The 17,790-nt window shown below is 45.8% G+C and overlaps 1 protein-coding gene across 3 annotated transcripts in view; it reads left to right on the forward strand.

Moving 5' to 3' along the window:
- Positions 1-17,790, forward strand: part of PLCD1 (phospholipase C delta 1) — a 56,258-nt gene that overhangs the window by 35,928 nt on the left and 2,540 nt on the right. For all 3 annotated transcript variants that reach the window (XM_033002852.2, XM_033002850.2, XM_033002851.2), the window contains exons 6-13: positions 81-282; positions 2,053-2,197; positions 3,262-3,411; positions 10,792-10,959; positions 12,715-12,871; positions 13,199-13,315; positions 15,165-15,343; positions 15,865-15,997. In XM_033002852.2, coding sequence (XP_032858743.2) covers positions 81-282; positions 2,053-2,197; positions 3,262-3,411; positions 10,792-10,959; positions 12,715-12,871; positions 13,199-13,315; positions 15,165-15,343; positions 15,865-15,997 — 1,251 coding nt within the window. The remainder of the gene's footprint in view (positions 1-80; positions 283-2,052; positions 2,198-3,261; positions 3,412-10,791; positions 10,960-12,714; positions 12,872-13,198; positions 13,316-15,164; positions 15,344-15,864; positions 15,998-17,790) is intronic.

Below are 17,790 nucleotides of genomic sequence, written 5' to 3' on the forward strand. Positions count from 1 at the left end.
CAAGTGTCATAGTGGAGATGATGGCACAGCCTGGTGGTGTCAAATTTTCAGTATGGGGTTTCTGTCTATTTATCTGACAGCCAAGAGGGGTAATGCCATGACCAAAGATGGTTTCCTGATGTACCTGCTGTCTGATGATGGGAATATATTCAACTCCTCCCACCGTAAAGTTTACCAGGACATGACTCAACCTCTCAGTCACTACTTGGTGTCATCCTCACACAATACCTATCTTATGGAAGACCAGCTTACAGGTCCAAGCAGCACAGAAGCCTATATCAGGTAATGTTGAGTGTGTGTGTTTATGTGTGTGTGAGAAGTTGGCCTCTTTCTTGTAGAAGATGTAGGGTGCATCTATAGTGCTAAGTTCAAGAGGACCAAGAAGCAGTTTCCCACCCTAGGACCAGGTAGTGTGGACTGGCCCATGTTCACAACAGGGTGAGCTGTTTCTAAACCAGGTTGGCCATGCCCTGCTTTTCATAGCACTTTGACCTGGGTCTCTGCTGAGCCTCATGTGGTGTCCACCTGACTGTAAGATGTATAATTACTACATTTGGGAGTAGTTTAAAATATCTACAATCATGTGTAGGTTGAATTGCAGCCCTCTAGCATAGTGTTTTCAAAGCATGGTACTGAAGGGATATGTTGAATTCCCAGAATATGGCATAAGAGAGTGCAAGGAGCTTACAAGGTGCAAAGATTTCTGGGATAGAGCTGCAGGACTGTATAGGGACTGGAAGGAGCCAAAACGATGCATACTGTCATGATGTTTACAATCTATATTGCCTTTTGAGAGTAGCCCCTGGCATGGACTATCTCTAGAGCCATGATGGGGTTTATTTTGGAGAGACCTAGTTGGAGCGGTCCAAAAAAAAAAGGTGGGATATAAGCTAATGAAGCAGTGCAGGTGATCAGAAAACTTACGCCTGGTCCCTCTTTAGCAGCTCAGATACTCCCACAGCGTTCCTGGACAGAACATTAGGTGTTGCCTACTTCTGCCTTTAACAACGATGCTGTCTGATGTCTCATGGTCAGATGTTTGCAGTGGCCTTTACTAACTTGCACAAGTGCCTTACATTACTTCATCTATGACCTGTGTTTTTATCAAGTGAGACAGTGTTTCCTTATAAGTAAGCCCATGACTACAATTCTGTCTTTGTTCATTACTTATCTAATTCTGAGGGAACAATAGCTGTCTAAAGTCAGAAGCTCAAAAGAGCAGAGAGTGAAATCTGGACCAAGCTGGTTTTCACGAGCTGTTTGAATTCCTCTTACAGTATCTTAAAATTACAGAATTATGTTTTTCTTGAAAAAAAAAAAAAAAAATCCCATGATTCTTATTACAATGAGTTAAAGGAGTTGTGTTGTCTGAAACATAGGGAATTATTGTAAAAGAGACACGATCACCTCCTAGACAGATAAGTATTTGAAAGTAAATTAAAATGACAGTATGGATGTGTAGAGGTGGGAGTTTCAAGTGAAAATTGAGTCTGTAGGCTCAGTTTGGGAAACTGGTCCTCAGCAGTCTACCCAGATATGGTGGAGTTCCCACAGCTCCCTCCCTAACAGCTCTGAGGATTCACTTTTCATGTATTATCAGATCTAGATGAAGAAGTCACATCACCCAGGCTTTGTGACCTGGCTTCTAAGGTTGACTGTCTTACTGTCTTTCTGCCAGTGCAGTCACTCTTGATTTTCTCTTCTCTTCAGCATCTTTGGGAAAGACTTGGGGCACAGTCATGAGTGTCCTTTCTCATCTGGCACTCACTATATCTTCTTCTCTGGATAATTCTTACCTTGGACTTTGACCACCTCCTTTCTCAAATCCCACTGTGTTTTCCTTGCTCAACCTTGAGGTCTCTTTATCAACTCTGAGCTCTCCTGATCCCATCCTTTCTCCATCTTCTTTCCTGTTTTTCCAAGCTCCTCTTTTCTTCCTTTGTCCATAAACTTCCCATCATCCTTCCCAGGCAATACCTGTGCCTGACGCACCCTCATTCTGAGATTGAGCAAAAGTTATAGAACCCAACCAGGTCCCTTCTTTGTTTCCAGAGCCCTCACCAAAGGCTGCCGCTGTGTGGAACTGGATTGCTGGGATGGCCCTAACTCGGAGCCCATCATTTATCATGGCTACACTCTCACCTCCAAGATCCTCTTCAGTGATGTCATTAAGGCCATCAAGAACTATGCTTTCAAAGTAAGGACTAGGGACCCTCTAAGATTTCTCATGTTGCACAATCCAAGACTGATAGGAGGTCTCTGCCCTCCCAGCAGAGAGCTTAAACAATGAAGACTTCACCTTAGCATTTTTCATGGGTACAAGATGTGCCCTGCTGTCTGGGCATCCATGTCTGCTTTCTGCAGAGATCCATTCCTGGGAGTTGCTGGACAGGCAGAGCTCTATCTGAGGATGAGTTTGAATCTATACCAGCAGAGCTGCATCCTGGACTCCACTGCAATGAAAATAATGACCAATATCTTGAGCATACCTGGTGGGAAATGCAAACAAGCCCATGATTTGTGTGACTTGGATGCCTCAGGGTCCATTCCTAGTTCAGAGGAACCCATGTGTATGTGTTTTGGAGAGACTGATGTGAAGGACCACTTCTGTTCTGCTTTAAAAGGAATGAGCAGATCTGGAGTCTTCTATGGCAGTGCTGGGCCAGCAGCCTTTAAAAAAAACTTGGATCTGTCTAGGCTCACTGGGCTTTCTGCTATTTTCCTTCAGTGCACTTGAGAATTAGTATTGAGCTTCTTTTGGGGCTATAAAACAGTGACAACGGCAATTCCTTCAGCACACAGAATGACTAGAGGGGGCCACAGGGAACCAGATCAGGCCTATGAATGAATGGAGGAAGGATTCATGTCACCTAAGGATTTGACCAAACCCAGTGATTTCAAAGCCTCCCTTCCTAGTCCTTCCTCTGAGGTAGGAAGGTGCTTTGACCCACAGTGCAAGTGGAGAATGGAGGCACAGGGACCCTCATCAAAGTGCCCCAGAAAGTCTGTGGAAGGCATCCTGACCCAGCCAGGTTCCCTATCCATTGGATCATTATCTCTGGAAGGCATCAGCAGAGATCTGAGTAGTTACTGCACAGTTAAATTTGTCCATTTTTAACAAATACTCATTTTAGCAGAATACTAGACCCTACTGTTGATGCACTCATTTCCAGAGAAAACAGCACCGGGGTTTATATCAATCACTGTAGACTGGTGAAATTGCAGAGTTCGCTGATGATGTGTGTTGCTGTGTTGTTCCAGACCTCACCATACCCTGTCATCATCTCCCTGGAGAACCACTGCAGCGTTGACCAGCAGAAGATCATGGCTCAGCACATGACAACGATCCTGCAGGACATGCTCTTGGTTGCCCCAGTCGATGGAAACAAATCCCAGTTCCCATCCCCAGAGGTAAGCAAGGCCACTCTAGCACTTTCTGCCTTCTAAGGGTGGGACAAGAGAAATGTCTGTCTTCTTACTGGGTACCAAGTAGTTGACAATATGCCTGAGGACTGGTGGGAGCTGCACTTGCTGAGGAACAGAGATTGTCAGTGTGCAGTGGTGGAATAAGAAATAGGAGTATCTAGCCTGTACACAGCAAGCACAAAATGCCCTGTTGTTCCTTGTTTGTTGTCTAAGGTCTCAGAGGAGACATCCCAGCAGGACTGAGGACATTCCTGGTTCATTTATCAAGGCCAGAGAATGTCCTTGATCCCCTGAGGAGGTTGCTTTTCTGGCTTTTCCATGAGGGTCTATCTTGTGTCTGCTCCCCACACCCCAAAGCTGAATAATGACCTTCTTCAGGTTAATTCTCTGAAACACAGTTGGGTTGCTGCACATGCAGGGAAGGTTAGCACCACAAGGAGTGACTACAGGATGTCTCGGTGTTTCTAATCCAGCATGAGTGGGCATTGTCTGATTTCATGGTAGACAAGGTTTTGCTCTGTGCTGAGGGATGTAGCATACGCTCCCCTCCTCCTTTAATGCCTTGGGTGCCCTACTGTGGAGATCCAAAAGCTGAATAGGAAGCAATGAGGGCTGGAAGTACAGATGTGATTGCTTGCCCCTCAAAATTCAAGAGCAGAACCAGTACAGGTAGCATAAAACTGTATCAAGCACAAAGTGTCCTTCCACTGAAAATGGCCTGGGGTGGTGGGGATGGAGATGTCCATGGAGGACAAGGGGATGCATCAGACTGCATAGAGATGCCCCTTTGATTCTCTTGAATCAGGGCAGCTGAGAAGCTGGGAGCTGAGCTTGGACCCTGCAGGGGGAAGGAGATATACAGCCTTCAGCAGTGGACCACCACTATAAAATCATCAGCTGACAATTAGAAAAAAAAAGGAAATGGTATCTTGATGTGAAAAAAAAATATTGTTTCCAAAACAGAAGCCAAAATGAAACATTTGTCTGTTTCCACCCTTTGGGTTTGTGTTTTCTTTCTTTCTTTTCTCTTAAGCACTTTTCAGAAAGAGGCTTTTATGTGCATAGCTGCAGTTCCCTTTAAATTGTATTTCTTTTCTGAAGAAATCATTTGCATGCCTTGCCAGAGCTGGAAGGAGTTTGTGGGTGGGATAAAGCTGGCAGTCAGCAGGGGAGAAGGGAGAGGAAAACGATCCACCCAAAATATCTTCTATATTTGTTCTCCCTTTTTCTCTTTTCCCTGACTTTCTCCTTTTGTTTGGGAGTGTCCTGCCTCACTTGATACAATGCCTAGCACAGAGGGAAGCTGATCTGGGTTGGTCCCTAAGCACCAGTGCAATATGAATCATAATTTTTAATGCTGCTGCTTCAGCAGGACGTTTGCACTGGCACAGACAAGGTGCCTTCATTTAAGAAGTGACTTTCCCAGGGTGAGGATACACCCAGCATGGAGACAGGTCTCTGCAGGCTGTTACTGAGTTGGAAAAATCAAAGTCTTCAGTGTCACCCCCCCTGATTGGCTATTTAACCCCAGTACAGGATCAGGAAAGCTGCTGATGGCTTTTCAAAGTCCTGCTTTGTGACCAGGGGAATGATATGAAGAAAGAAAGGAGAAACACCAGGGAAAGAAATGTGTGATCTGTGTGTAAGGGAATGACCCCAGCTTCCCAAAGATGTTTTTCCCATTTCTTTGCTTGTCTAACCTCCTGCTCTGATTGCTCAGATGGACACGTGGCCCCAGCTGGAACAAAACAGCCCAGATCTACCTTAGTGGATGGATTTGGGTTGATATGCTCCATTGGAGGGACTGATCCATTTAGCTAAAAGGGAGGAAAATTGCCAGTGTAACAAACCCTATCCTTTTCCCACTGGTACTTTTCCTCTGCCTTCCTGCTGTGTGATCTGGGAGAGTGCAAAGTGCTGAACTACTGATTTTTTTTTTTTTTTTTTTTTGGTGGAAAATACATTGAAGCTGAAACATTAAGGAAAAAAAAAAAACAGAGTAGAAACTTGTTGGTTTTTCCACTTCCTTGTGGAGGTGACATGGGGAAGCCTGGGACTACATAGTAATTTTTATATTAGAAAAAGGGTGGGATCTGTCACTGGGAAGAAGGCTGAAAGGCTATAAATAAAAACAAGCAAAGCATTGCTACAGACTGGGTTAGCAGAGCAGTGTCAGTAATTAAAGGAATATTGACATGGTTTGGATTCATGTTAACGATTCATGCCACAGCACGGGGCAGGCATCTGATTTATTAGGCTCCATTCAGGAACAGTGTTGGGCTACACAGAGCATCTAAATATCTCCCTCAGGCTGCTGTCTTTAGGTCCCAATAGTAAATTAAAGGCCTGTAGGATGAAATGACAAAAAACACATAAAAGTTCCAGGAGGTACCAGGGCTGTAGGGAGAAGTTGATCCAGTCTCTGCTGTTGATACCTTGTTGCAGGCCCTTCTGCCCCATCTCTGATCTGCACGGGGGTCTTCCAGGGCCCCTTCCCCCTGTCCCTGCATCCCAAATAGCAATGCTGCAAAACCCCAGCCCTGGAACGAGACTAAACCAGTGGTGTTGTGGTTTAACCCCAACCAGCAACTAAGCACCACACAGCCGCTCGCTCACTCCCCCATGGTGGGATGGGGGAAAGGATCGGAAGGGTGAAAGTGAGAAAACTCATGGGTTGAGATAAAGGCAGTTTAGTAGATAAAGCTGCACACACAAGCAAAGCAAAATAAGGAATTCACTCACCACTTTCCATCGGCAGGCAGGTGTTCAGCCATCCCCAGGAAAGCAGGGCTCCATCATGTGCAGTGGTTTCTTGGGAAGACAAATGCCATCATTCTGAATGTCCCCCCCTTCCTTCTTCTTCCCTCAGCTTTATATGCTGAGCATGACATCATATGGTCTGGGACATCCCTTTGGTCAGTTGGGGTCAGCTGTCCCAGCTGTGTCCCCTCCCAAATCCTTGTGCAACCCCAGCCAACTTGCTGGTGGGGTGGAGTGAGAAACAAAGGCCTTGACTGTGTAAGTGCTGCTCAGCAATAATGAAAATATCCCTGTATTATCAACGCTGTTCTCATCACAAATCCAATACCATAGCCCCATACCAGCTACTATGAAGAAAATTAACTCTATCCCAGTCAAAACCAGGACTAGCTGCCAACATTGCATGCACCTCTTCAGTGTATCAGGCATATCTGAAACCCCTCCAACTCTTTGTTCCAGGACTTCCTTGTCTACAACGACAGTGGCTCAGCTAAGTCCAGACCAGGTTCAGTCACAGGTCTTTTAAGTCAGCAATGGACCCCAGGAACTGTCAGCTCAGGAGGATGTCTTTTGCACCATACACGTAGCTTCAAGGCCTTCTGCCCTATGCCTAACTACACACTTATGTGTTTCTCCAGCATTAGCCCAGCTTGTGTCAGTCTTGTCTGCAGTGCATCTTCTTGGCTGAAGTTCTTGAGATGAGTTTCCCTCAAATCCCTCCCTCCTTCGATAATGTGTTTCTTCCCCTTTTCTGGAGACTGTCTTCATCCTCTGGTGCTACTCATTGCTAAACCCTGCAACACTTCAATTTACAACTAGGCTGAAAGACATACACAGATGGAGATTTGATATCAATTAGTTCATCTGGTTTGCACATCTCCTCATGAATGTGAATATGTTATTCTTCTCAGCTTCTCAGAAGTCTGGGGAGATGAATATCTTCATCCTGAGAGCGGGATGTAAGGCGTCAGCGTTCATGTATGTGAGCACTTCATTTAAGGCTCCTTTTGAGAAATAGTTAATACAACCAGGGGAGTTGGAGGTGTGTTTGTCTAAATAGACAAGAAGCATCACACCCTGGGAGTGTTTGGTTCTCTCTGTTGACTCTAAAGGAGGTGCTGAAGTCATAGAAAGTTTGATGAGGTGGATCACTTTACAAATCTTCCACTCCCACTGAGATCAAAACTGGAAATCAGACCTTGTCATGGCTCTCAGGTTGCTATTAGGGGCAGGATACTTTCAGGTAAGATAAACATGTGTTTGCAGGTCTTTTAAAATCCTCTGCTCTTTACAGTTTGCTGCTTCTGATAAAATCAATGGTGTTTTCATTTAAGATGGTTGCCATGTCTCGATTCACAGACTCCCAAAGGAAGCAAAGCCCTGTGTCAGAACCATTTCACTTTCAGAGCTGAGCTTGTTCAGCATTCAGTAAAAAAGGTGGGAGAGCAGGGTAGTTCCACTTGTGGAGAACTAAGGCAAGGCAATTTACAGGGCACATGAGGAAGGGAAAGAGTTGCATCTATTCCAGCAGCCACTCCGCTGCATGTTCTCAGTAGAGTCCAGTGTCCTTGTAGCCTTTCCTTAGGTTGTGTTCAGCCTTGGGCATGCTACAGGCAGTTAGAATAGCTTTATGGTCTACTTGAAGAATATTTATTGGGTATTTCAGCTAATGCTTCTTCCTAAGACAAGAGATCTGCTCAACAGAGCTGAACTGATGATCTGAGTGTCTCTTACCTTAGACTAGAAATACTGAATATCACATGAAGGGGAACCAAGAGAGGTAGAACAAATGCATGTGTGTGTTTGCCTGTGTGTATCAGCTTGTTTAAAACCTTGTTAAAGAAGATAAGCACTAAAATTTAGGACTTTGCTTCCGAGATCCCATCTTAAATGAAGGAAGACAATGTTTGGGACTGCCAGCTTCTGCAGGGTGGATTCAGTGCAATAGTAGTATAGAATAGCACCTACCGAAAATGGAGATGAAAATGTTGTTTTGGGGTGAATCTCACCCCTCATTTTGGACCATCTACTCTGGTGTTAAGTGGCACATAGATTGCTCTCCCTTGTAGGCACAGTGGAAATTACCTGCACAGGGGGATACTAAACCTCTGCAATGTACCAGGACTCCATAAGGGAGCCAACCTTGTAGGTATCGAGGCCAAAGGGGACCACCATAATTGCCCTATGGATAGTCTTGTACAACACAGTCTGGGCTGACCAGTGTCCCTGTGCCCATGGGGAGCATCTGCAGCGTACCTAAGGTTTTCCAGAGTAACCAGAGTCTAGACAGAACAACAACAGCACCAAGGACCCGCTGCTGGCAGCCCTGATACAGAGTGTGGTGAGGAGGCAAGTTGGAAGCCGTGTTGCTGTGTCTTCACTGCTGATGTTATTCAGCCATTTAAGATGAATCTGTGCCAGAAATTACATCTCCCACTTGCTGGACAGGCTGTCCTGAACTGGAGAAGCTTAAAAAAAGCTAGTTAGCCCTACTGGTAATTAAGAATCAAGCAATCTGCCGCAAATACCTTATCCCTGGTTCTCTACTGTTGAGCTGTGAGATGAGGTGGTAATGTTTCTCATGGGATGTTAGAAAGCAGAGGCAGATAATATATTATATAGCAGGATGCAATCTGCAGCCTGTGAAGGACAAGAGGAGCTTCTCTGAGCCCCTCCTCACTGTCCCCAGGGAAATCCCTCCAGGCTTGTCTGAAAGGTTGTCTGGGACCTAAAAACTCATGCAGAACTGGATTTCACCTGCTTCAGTGAGTGTTGTGGAAGAACAGTGAGTAGCTGGATGTTGAGACAGGAAAGTGGGAAGAGACATGCAAGCAGCAGACTGAAGTGAGACTCTGAAGATGAGCCAAAACGTCACAGCTCTGCCTGGAAGAGGGCTGAGGGGCTGGGAGAATCGAGGACGGTCTGGGGATGGGGGAGGAGGATACTGCTATACTCTGACTGCTGCTTTGGGCCTTTTATTCCCAGTAACTGGTATATTCCTTCCAGCTTTGTGCATTCCTTTGTGCAGCTTTTGAGTGACAGGGAAAGTGGCCCAATGTAAACAGATCATTTGTGGTAGCTGAAGAAAAATGCTCTTGGTTGCTTTCTCATGTGCCAGTGTCAAATTTCAGCTCAAACCAAGCTTCATCCACAGCTTAACCGGGTGGTGAGGCGTTGGGCTGATCTCTGTAAAGAAGTGATGCAATTTGATTGCATCTACAAAGGGGGAATTGTGTTCTTTGAAAATGCCTGTGTTGCTTTATAAAAGACCCTTGGTTTTCCACAGTCCTGTCATTTGAGAATGGTGGGTTTTGTTGCTTTTGCTGTTGTGGAAAGGGGAAATATACAGTGTCACTGAGAGAGGGGGAGCATGCTACGCAGACTGAGGGGTTGTATTGGCTGTTTCCAAGATTGCATTTTTCTGGAATAGCTAGCACCCTTCAAAGCCAGAGTGCATCCAGGTAGCAGCAAATCTCCCAGTAACTTCACTGGAAGCTTCAGGGTTTAGGGGTGCTTCTTATTTTAAGGCAGAACCGTTCACTTAGAGATTGCACCCAGGCAGTCACCCTTCTAAGTACTGCTCCCTGCTTCCATCATCACTTCTGCCTTGTTTGGGCTCAAAGTCAGCCCCCTCTGGGCTTCAGCCTTCCTCCCACAGTCAGATCTTGCACAAGAGATACATCAGTGGTATGGTGGTCTGCAAGCAGCCACGTGATGTTGATGTGTTCCTGCACCTGAGGGTTTTATGTGGACTTCTAAAGTGGCTGGAGAGAGTTGATTCAGTGCAAGAAATGTGCTCCTTGGATTAGCTCAGCAGCCAGCTGTGTTATGTTGGCACATGCTGGTGGTTATGATCAGTGTTGTACAGCGGTAACCGTCACAGGACAACCTCTTTTCAGAAAAGGAGGTATCTTTGGGAAGGGTCTGGGGACTCTTCCTTAGGCTATCAGCACCCTCAGGTTTCACCTACAAGATCCCTTACATATTAAAATCCCTTGTCTGCTATGCATGAGGCACCTGTCCAGAACTGAATGGACCTCTCTCCCCATTAAAATGTCTAGTGGAGCAGGGAGCTGCACTGCTTCAGTCCCTGCGTGGATATCATACTGTTTCTCGAGTTGTGCATGTGTTTATAACCATACATTGCAGAGAATGGGGTAGATTAAATAACAGGACCACATGGAGGGGCAGGAACAGTGCTGTGAATAGCTCCCATGAGCCCTGACCTCCAGGCTTGCCCTTGTTTTCTGAGTCACATTCAGTTTTGAAGAAAATAGTATGTTTTTATTACCTCTAACAGCACAACAGTTTAAGTTGTTTAGTTGAGGGAATGGACAGCTCTGTATCAGAGGGGAATCAGTGGGCTATCTGGGTTTTTCAAACTCATAGCTTGTGGTCTCATAGGCTGGCCAGAGACAGTGCAAGGCCTCAGTGGAAAAATAGACTTATTTTTACCCATAGCTATAGATAATAACAAGTGACTGATGCAACTCTAAAAGGCCCTGGCCCTGGTTGCAGCTGAGGAGCTGTTATATCTTTGTTTCTTCAGGGTGAGTCAGAACCTTTTCTGATCACCAACTATTCTGTCCGCTTTTCCTTGCGCAGCAATTGAAAGGGAAGATCCTTGTGAAAGGCAAGAAGCTCAGCAGGCAGGAGGACCCCACTGGAACAAATGGGAACAACAACCTGGAGGCTGAGGATGTCTCTGATGAAGATGAAGCAGCTGAAATTGAAGATGAATCTGTAAAGACCGAGATACAGCAGAAGGGGAAGGTAAGTAAAAGAAGTAACTGAGTCCTGAAAACAGGCAGACCTGGAGAGGCAGAAAAACTATAAACAAGATCTTTGCCTGTTGCAGAAGGTTCTGAAGTCTTGCATCAGGAAATCCTGTTTTGTTAGCCTATCCCATGACTCATGCTGGGAAACCACTTCCTAGGTGGGTTTTGTACCATGCCGAAAAAAAAAAAAAAAAAAAAGGAAGCAGTGGAAATATACTTTTAATATATTCCCAGCTAAAACAGTTTTCGGTGTGGTTTCAGCTACTCAGTTGGGGATATGTAAGGGTGAATTGTTGAAATCGCTGAAACTAAGGATCCTGGTCCTTGCTCAGCTTAATGATCTCTGTCCCAAGCACAAACAGAGATCTTGCAGAACCAGCCAAGCATGAGGGTTGGCTTCTTTCCTTAAAATGAATCTGGAGGACCCTGCAGCTGTGACAGACCACGCAGCATTTATGGAAGCAGTTCCATGTTCAATCTACCTCTGTCTGATTTCCAGAAGTCTATTTGTCGTGGGACCATCATGACTTTGTTTATAACCAGAGACTGATGCTTTTCTAGTCACATTTTGGGACATACCTGCACCCTCACTGGTTACATTTTTCCGTCCCGGAGGAGGGAGAGAGGAAGGGAAGAGCGATGGGTCTATGGGGAGAGGATGGCCAGTTAACAAAGCAATTGGGATGACCATTTGTGGGAGGAAGAGATTGGCCTTTACACCAGTGTTTTGCTCCTTCGTGTGAGGACATTCATTTTTCCAGACTGCAGGTCATTGTGAAGGCCATATCCCTTACAGACCAGGTTCTTAGGTGATATACGTTCAGTCTTCACATTGCCTCTGTATCTGGTCTGATCTAAGCTTCCACTTGCTGATTTGCTCACTCTTTGAGGGTCTTATTTCTTTCTCTGAACTGTAGTCAATAATGTGTATAATTTTGAAGTCTATCATTTTATTTTCTTGCCTCTGATGGGAGCTGGTGGCTTGCACCAATGAATGTGGCTGTGGAGAAGGAGACATCAAAACATTATGAGAATTTCCTAGTTCAAGGGAAAAAAAGCCCAAGCTCTGTGGAGGCCAAAACATCCTTCCCTTCCCCTTATTTCCAGGTTTATATGTTTGCAACCTGGACAGTATGGAAAACTCATTGCTAAGTCTCTGTTGTAAAGTTTAGCAACTGGAGATGATCATTGATGCTGAAATACAAGTGATCATGTAGAGAACAGCAGAAAGGGTATGCCACCAACAAAGAGAATCTGTCTGGAAAACATCAAGTAACGAGGGTGCTGGGACAGCAAAGCATCCGTTGTGTGAAATCCTCTCTTAGCTCACCGATACAGGCCGATTGGGTCGGTTGCTGATGAGTTTGTAGCCCTTATGAGCTGTGAGTCATCATAGCCAAGCTGAAATACTTACTCACATAATAACATGCAAATGAATGCAGAAGCAGGGATGAAATGAAATATTCTTGGTTGTAATATTTAGGAAATCAGTGATATCATTGGACAGTCCAGGATGGGCCTGAGAGGGCAGTGATGCTCTGAGAGGAGGGATAAGCACTCTGTGCAGGGCAAGGGACATGGCAAAGGTGGCCTGTTGCTTTTCCACCCTCTCTCTGCGTAGGGGTGCCACTGAGTGTTGACAGTGTGCATCCTTTTCATGTGAAAATGATGGAGAAGAGAAGCCCCAGGGGTCCGAGATTGAGTATGACTGCAGAAACTCCCCACAAACATCTTGCTTTCCTGCTTTTAGAGTGACACCTTGAAGCTGGCCAAGGAGCTGTCAGACACCGTTGTCTACTGCAAGAGTGTCCATTTCAATGGCTTTGAGGACCCCAGCCACCCTCGGGCTTTCTATGAAATGTCATCGTTCACAGAGAGCAAAGCTTTGAAACTAGCCCAGGAATCTGGTATGTATGTTCTGCCCTGGCAAAAGGCCATCCTCTGTCCCAGTCCCCCATAACGGGACAGCTAGTGGTGGTTAAGCACAAGGAAAAGGCATCCTGAAAGACGTGGGTTATGATCTCTTTGGTCGTGCATGTCACTGAGAAACACTGGGAATAACTTAATATTATAGAGACTGTTGACAAGAAGGTCATTTTATACAGGTTGTTCCCATTCAGCCAGACTTACTAGGCAGAGGAGCAGTATAAACAGCAGCATCAAGAAGAGATAAAAGTAGCCCTCATCATTGAAAGAGCTATTTTCTTTTTTTTTTTTTTTTTTTTTTTCTGTAGGAACCAGTTTTATTCGCCACAACGTCAGGCACCTGAGCCGGATCTACCCTGCAGGCTGGAGGACAGATTCTTCCAACTACAACCCCATCGACTTGTGGAACGTCGGCTGCCAGATCGGTGGGTGCAACTGGGAAGTCGGAGAGGATTAACCTGGTTGGGTTGCCTGTGACCTGGCTATGGAGGGGCTTCAGTTGAGGTAGATGTGTGATCTCAAGCCATTTGCAGGCAGAGAGGCTCAGTGGTCACTGGGAGAGATCAGCTCTTCAGCCAATGCTCAATGACTTTTCATAGACCGTTTTCTGGCCCACCTCAAAACCAAGGGCCTTTCCTGCACATTAATGTGCACATCCCTGCAATTTCACTGGAAGCAGAGTTATTGCCATTAACAAAGGAGGAAGGAGCCAGGAGTTACTGTCACTTACTGAAAACTGTGCTGAAATCTCTGGCAGAAATGTAAATGAAACTCAACTCTCTTGAACCCTAGATCAAGGCCATAACCATAAGGACCAGGCCATGGCCTGAGCTGTTCCCTGTAGTCAAAGCAGCACATCATACCTAATCCCAGAACACTGAGGCTCCTGATGGTATATTGATGTCTCAGGTTTGGTGAAAAGAGGGGTCCCAGAGCCTGTTAAGTGAATTACGTTGTAGCTCTTATCCAAGAAACCTGATGCAGTGTAAGTGGTCAAGCTGTAATGACATGCTTAGCTCTCTTGGTGATGCTGGATGTTGGGGATGTCCCAATTGTGTCTATGTGGCCCAGCCAGACAAGAGAAGCTGCAGATGCAAAGCTCCCTGGCCCCCAGCTGTGTAGACCTGCGCAAGATGAATGTGCCTGGCAGCATATGAACTCACTGGGTCCTGCAGCCCCCATGGGGGGCACAGGTAGCACCCACTGGTCTGTATCCCCAGCACTGAGTCTGGCCTTAGGACAGTCCCTGGGAGGCACCATCAGGTCCCTCAGGGTACACTAAAGCCAGACCTGCATGCATTATCTGACCTGAATTCAGCATTTGGGCACGCGAAATAAGATTTTTTCAGAAGCCCTGAGCATTTGCAGCTCCCAGTAAAACCAGTATATTAAAGTCATGCTTGCAAGTGGAAAAACAGTAGAATGCCTTTAAATGCTTTTGGCCTTCAAGTATTACAGGGTATGTAGGACCAGGATAAATTGCTATCTGTACTAGAGCTGTCTTAGAAGTTGCTAAAGAGGTTAGCATCACCCTTGAGAAATCAATAGAGTAGTAAGGAGGCGCTGGGGTCCATGTGCACTCCCTATGTGGTATTAGTGAGACTATTCACAGAGACTGCTTCCAGATTTGAGATTAATACTTTTAAAAAGATAGTGGCAAATTGGAAAGAATACGAGAAATCTGCCTGGTGTTAGGATACCAGTGATGCTTGATCTATTTTGTGCAGGAGACAATAACGAGATGATTTGATCACAGCTTCTGTACTCTTACATGAGGAGTTCAGACAGCAAGGAGCTCTCTAGTCTAACCAGAGGCATCAATGCCTCTCAGGATGGCAAATGAAAATAGGCATATCTGGGCTGGAAGGGAGGTTTTATAATGAGGCTAAGTAGCCAGAGAAACAATGTGAGAAGGATTTGCTGTCCTCACTGCAGGAGATAACTCCTTCAGCATAGAAATGAATAGGTTTATCTAAAAGATGCCGTTGCTCAACCAGGTGACATAAATTCAGTGCAGGAAACTTTCTGATCCTGTGGAAGGCAGGAGGACAAATGAGATGGCTGTAATGGCTCCTTCTGTCTCTAACATCTCTGAATGCAAGAAATCCTCAGGGGTAGCAGGCTGTGAGGGTCAGAGTTTATCACTGCTCTTTGAAGCATGAAAAAGCCAATGTTTGTGTCCATGAAGTGCAATTTAATGTGAACAGAATTAGTATAAAAAAATTTCCTATTGATTTATCTGAAAGCGACTGAATTTACTTATTTATATTGCAGTTGCCCTAAATTTCCAGACAGCAGGCACAGAAATGGATGTCTACCAGGGTCGGTTCCAGGACAATGGGTTTTCTGGGTATGTCTTAAAGCCGGAATTCCTCCGGGATGAGCAAACCAAATTCAATCCAAAATCCGTCACAGAAGGAACATGGGGGACAAAGAAGAAACTTCTGCTTAAAGTAAGAATAGAAGTCAGAAAATGTCTCAGTAACATCCACCTTGAGGGGGGGCATGCAGGTTGTACCTTCTCCTTCTCCTGGTCCCACCTGGGCAATGTTATCCTGACCCTACTTATTTCCCACCACTGGGGTCTCTGCTTTAGTTTTGCATGGGCTCTCATCGTCCAGGGACTTACATGTTTAATGTTTAGCAATATGAGAAGTTAATGACGATATTCACTGTCGTTACAGACATACAGGCAGACATGAAGTCAACAGTGACCACTGTTGTTTCCAAGTAACATCTGATCACTGTGGGACAGTTAGAAAAGTTGCCTGCCCCTTAGCCAGTTGGCTGGGCAGGAGCATTGTTGTGCTTTGGCTCCTGACAACTTCATCTGAAGGATGTCACAACACTGGCTCTGAAAGACCAGCACCAGCTTGTCACAGCAGATCGTGCACTCCTGGAAAGGAGAGGGAGGTGTGCCAGGGAGCCCTTGCTCCTAATGATGTCCTGACCTCTTCCTCTGTTTCCTCCACAGATCATCTCTGGTCAGCAGCTGCCCAAGGTGAACAAAAGCAAAAACTCCATTGTTGATCCTAAGGTAACAGTAGAGATCCATGGCGTCCAACAGGATAACAATAAGAAGCAGACCAAAGTCATTGAAAACAATGGTAAGGAGTTTTTTTCCCTGCTGTGCTCCCATGGGGCAGTAATCCTTTTGTTTTCTGTAACAGAGTGTTCCTTGCCAAGACTGCTGCCCTGTGGTCAGACCCGCTCAGGTGCACCCGGGCTTGCCTGCACTAAGCAGATATGTGAGGTGCTGTTGGCCTACTTCAGTGCAGAGACCTTGGTTATAGACTGCTGGTGGGATGAATTAGCCCCACAGATTGATGTCCCTAGGAAGAATTACTTTCAGGGGTTCTTTCCTCTCTTCTCTCTCTAAGATGTTTGGAGACAGATATTCCCTGCAAAACAGCATCAGCCATATGAGTTGTTTTGAGGCTGGCTGCCAAATTTGCAGAGATAGAGCTTTGGAAGTGGTCTTTACCTCCATGCAGTTGGACTTGACCTGGGATGCACATGTCCCCACCAAGATCTTCCCAGAGAAAGCTTCCTATGAGGCTGGTTTTATCCTGAAAGTGTCATAGACTCACAAAAGATTGAGGTTGCAAGGGACACCAGAGGTGTCTGTTCCAGTCTCTGCCCAAAGTAAGGCCATACTCAACTCAAGTTGCCCAGATGAACTTTGAATATCTCAAAAGATGGAGATTCCCCAGACTTTCTGGGCTCTCTCAAGTGATCCAGTCTTACGAGCATCATGAGAAAATAAAATATCTCTCTTCTTAACCAGAAATTCCCCTGTTGCAGTTTATGCCCATTATGTGTCAAGCTTTTGCTGTGCACCTGAGGAGAGCCTGGCTCTATCTTCTCTATAAAGAGGTAGTGGAGCATGGCAGTAATAATGTGCTTAGCCTTCTCCAGGTTGAATAGCTCGACCTCTCTCAGCCTCTTCTCATATGTAACATAGTCTGTGCAAAAGGAGAACATTTCCTCTAGCTCAGGGCCTCCTCACAAGGCAGGGACACTGCATCTGCTCATCTTCTTGGCCAAAGTGGCCCTGCTGCTAAATTAAGGCACATCACAGAAATGTTACAGGTGGAGGGGTGAAAGCCATAAGCCCCTGTCTCCAAAGATCTGGGCTCAAGCCCTACCCAGCACTGACCTCAGAGATCTCTCAGACATTTCACCTCCCCATGGACCATTTCTCTTTGGTCAAACACGGCTGTGATTTCCCTCCGTGCTGTGAGGGTCTGAATATTGTGGCCTTCTGGGTTTGCAGAGGGCAAGTTCAGCCCTCTCTCCTGTGGGAGTAAGGAGGCAGTAGGAGTCTGAGAAATCAGTCCTCACCCTCACACTGACAAACAAACAAACAAACACACACACACACACAGCTTTTCTGTGTGGAGTAAGAGCCAAGTGCTAGAAATCCAATGCATATTTTCTCCCCTGCTAACAGTGTTTCTCGTTTCCTCTTTCCTGTTTGAGTAAATCAGTCCTGGCTTCTAAAGCTCATGGCCATTTCTGTCACCTACAAGTTTTAGAATATCTTGAGTGGATGCTGTGTAGGGAATGTTTTAGACCTGCCAGGCCTGTTCAGGGCTCTGCAGCATACCCAGCCCCATGGTTAGCCCCTGGCTGGCTGGAGCGGTACTGGAGCGATACTGGAGGGATGCTGGAGGGATGCTGGAGGGATGCTGGAGGGATGCTGGAGGGATGCTGGAGGGAGTGTTGCCCAATGGAAAGCGAATCAAACAATGAAAACATCAGTTTTGGAAAGGGGCAGCTGCAGATCTTCAGGGTGGCATTTCATGACCATACTTCCGCAGTTCACCTGCTTTGATGTTTTATGGTTGAACTCAGTGATCTTAAGGGTCTTTTCCAACTTAAATGATTTTATGATTCT

Source organism: Tyto alba, unplaced genomic scaffold (assembly GCF_018691265.1).
Source record: "Tyto alba isolate M040663 unplaced genomic scaffold, T.alba_DEE_v4.0 Super-Scaffold_38, whole genome shotgun sequence".
Classification (NCBI taxonomy): Eukaryota; Metazoa; Chordata; class Aves; order Strigiformes; family Tytonidae; genus Tyto; species Tyto alba.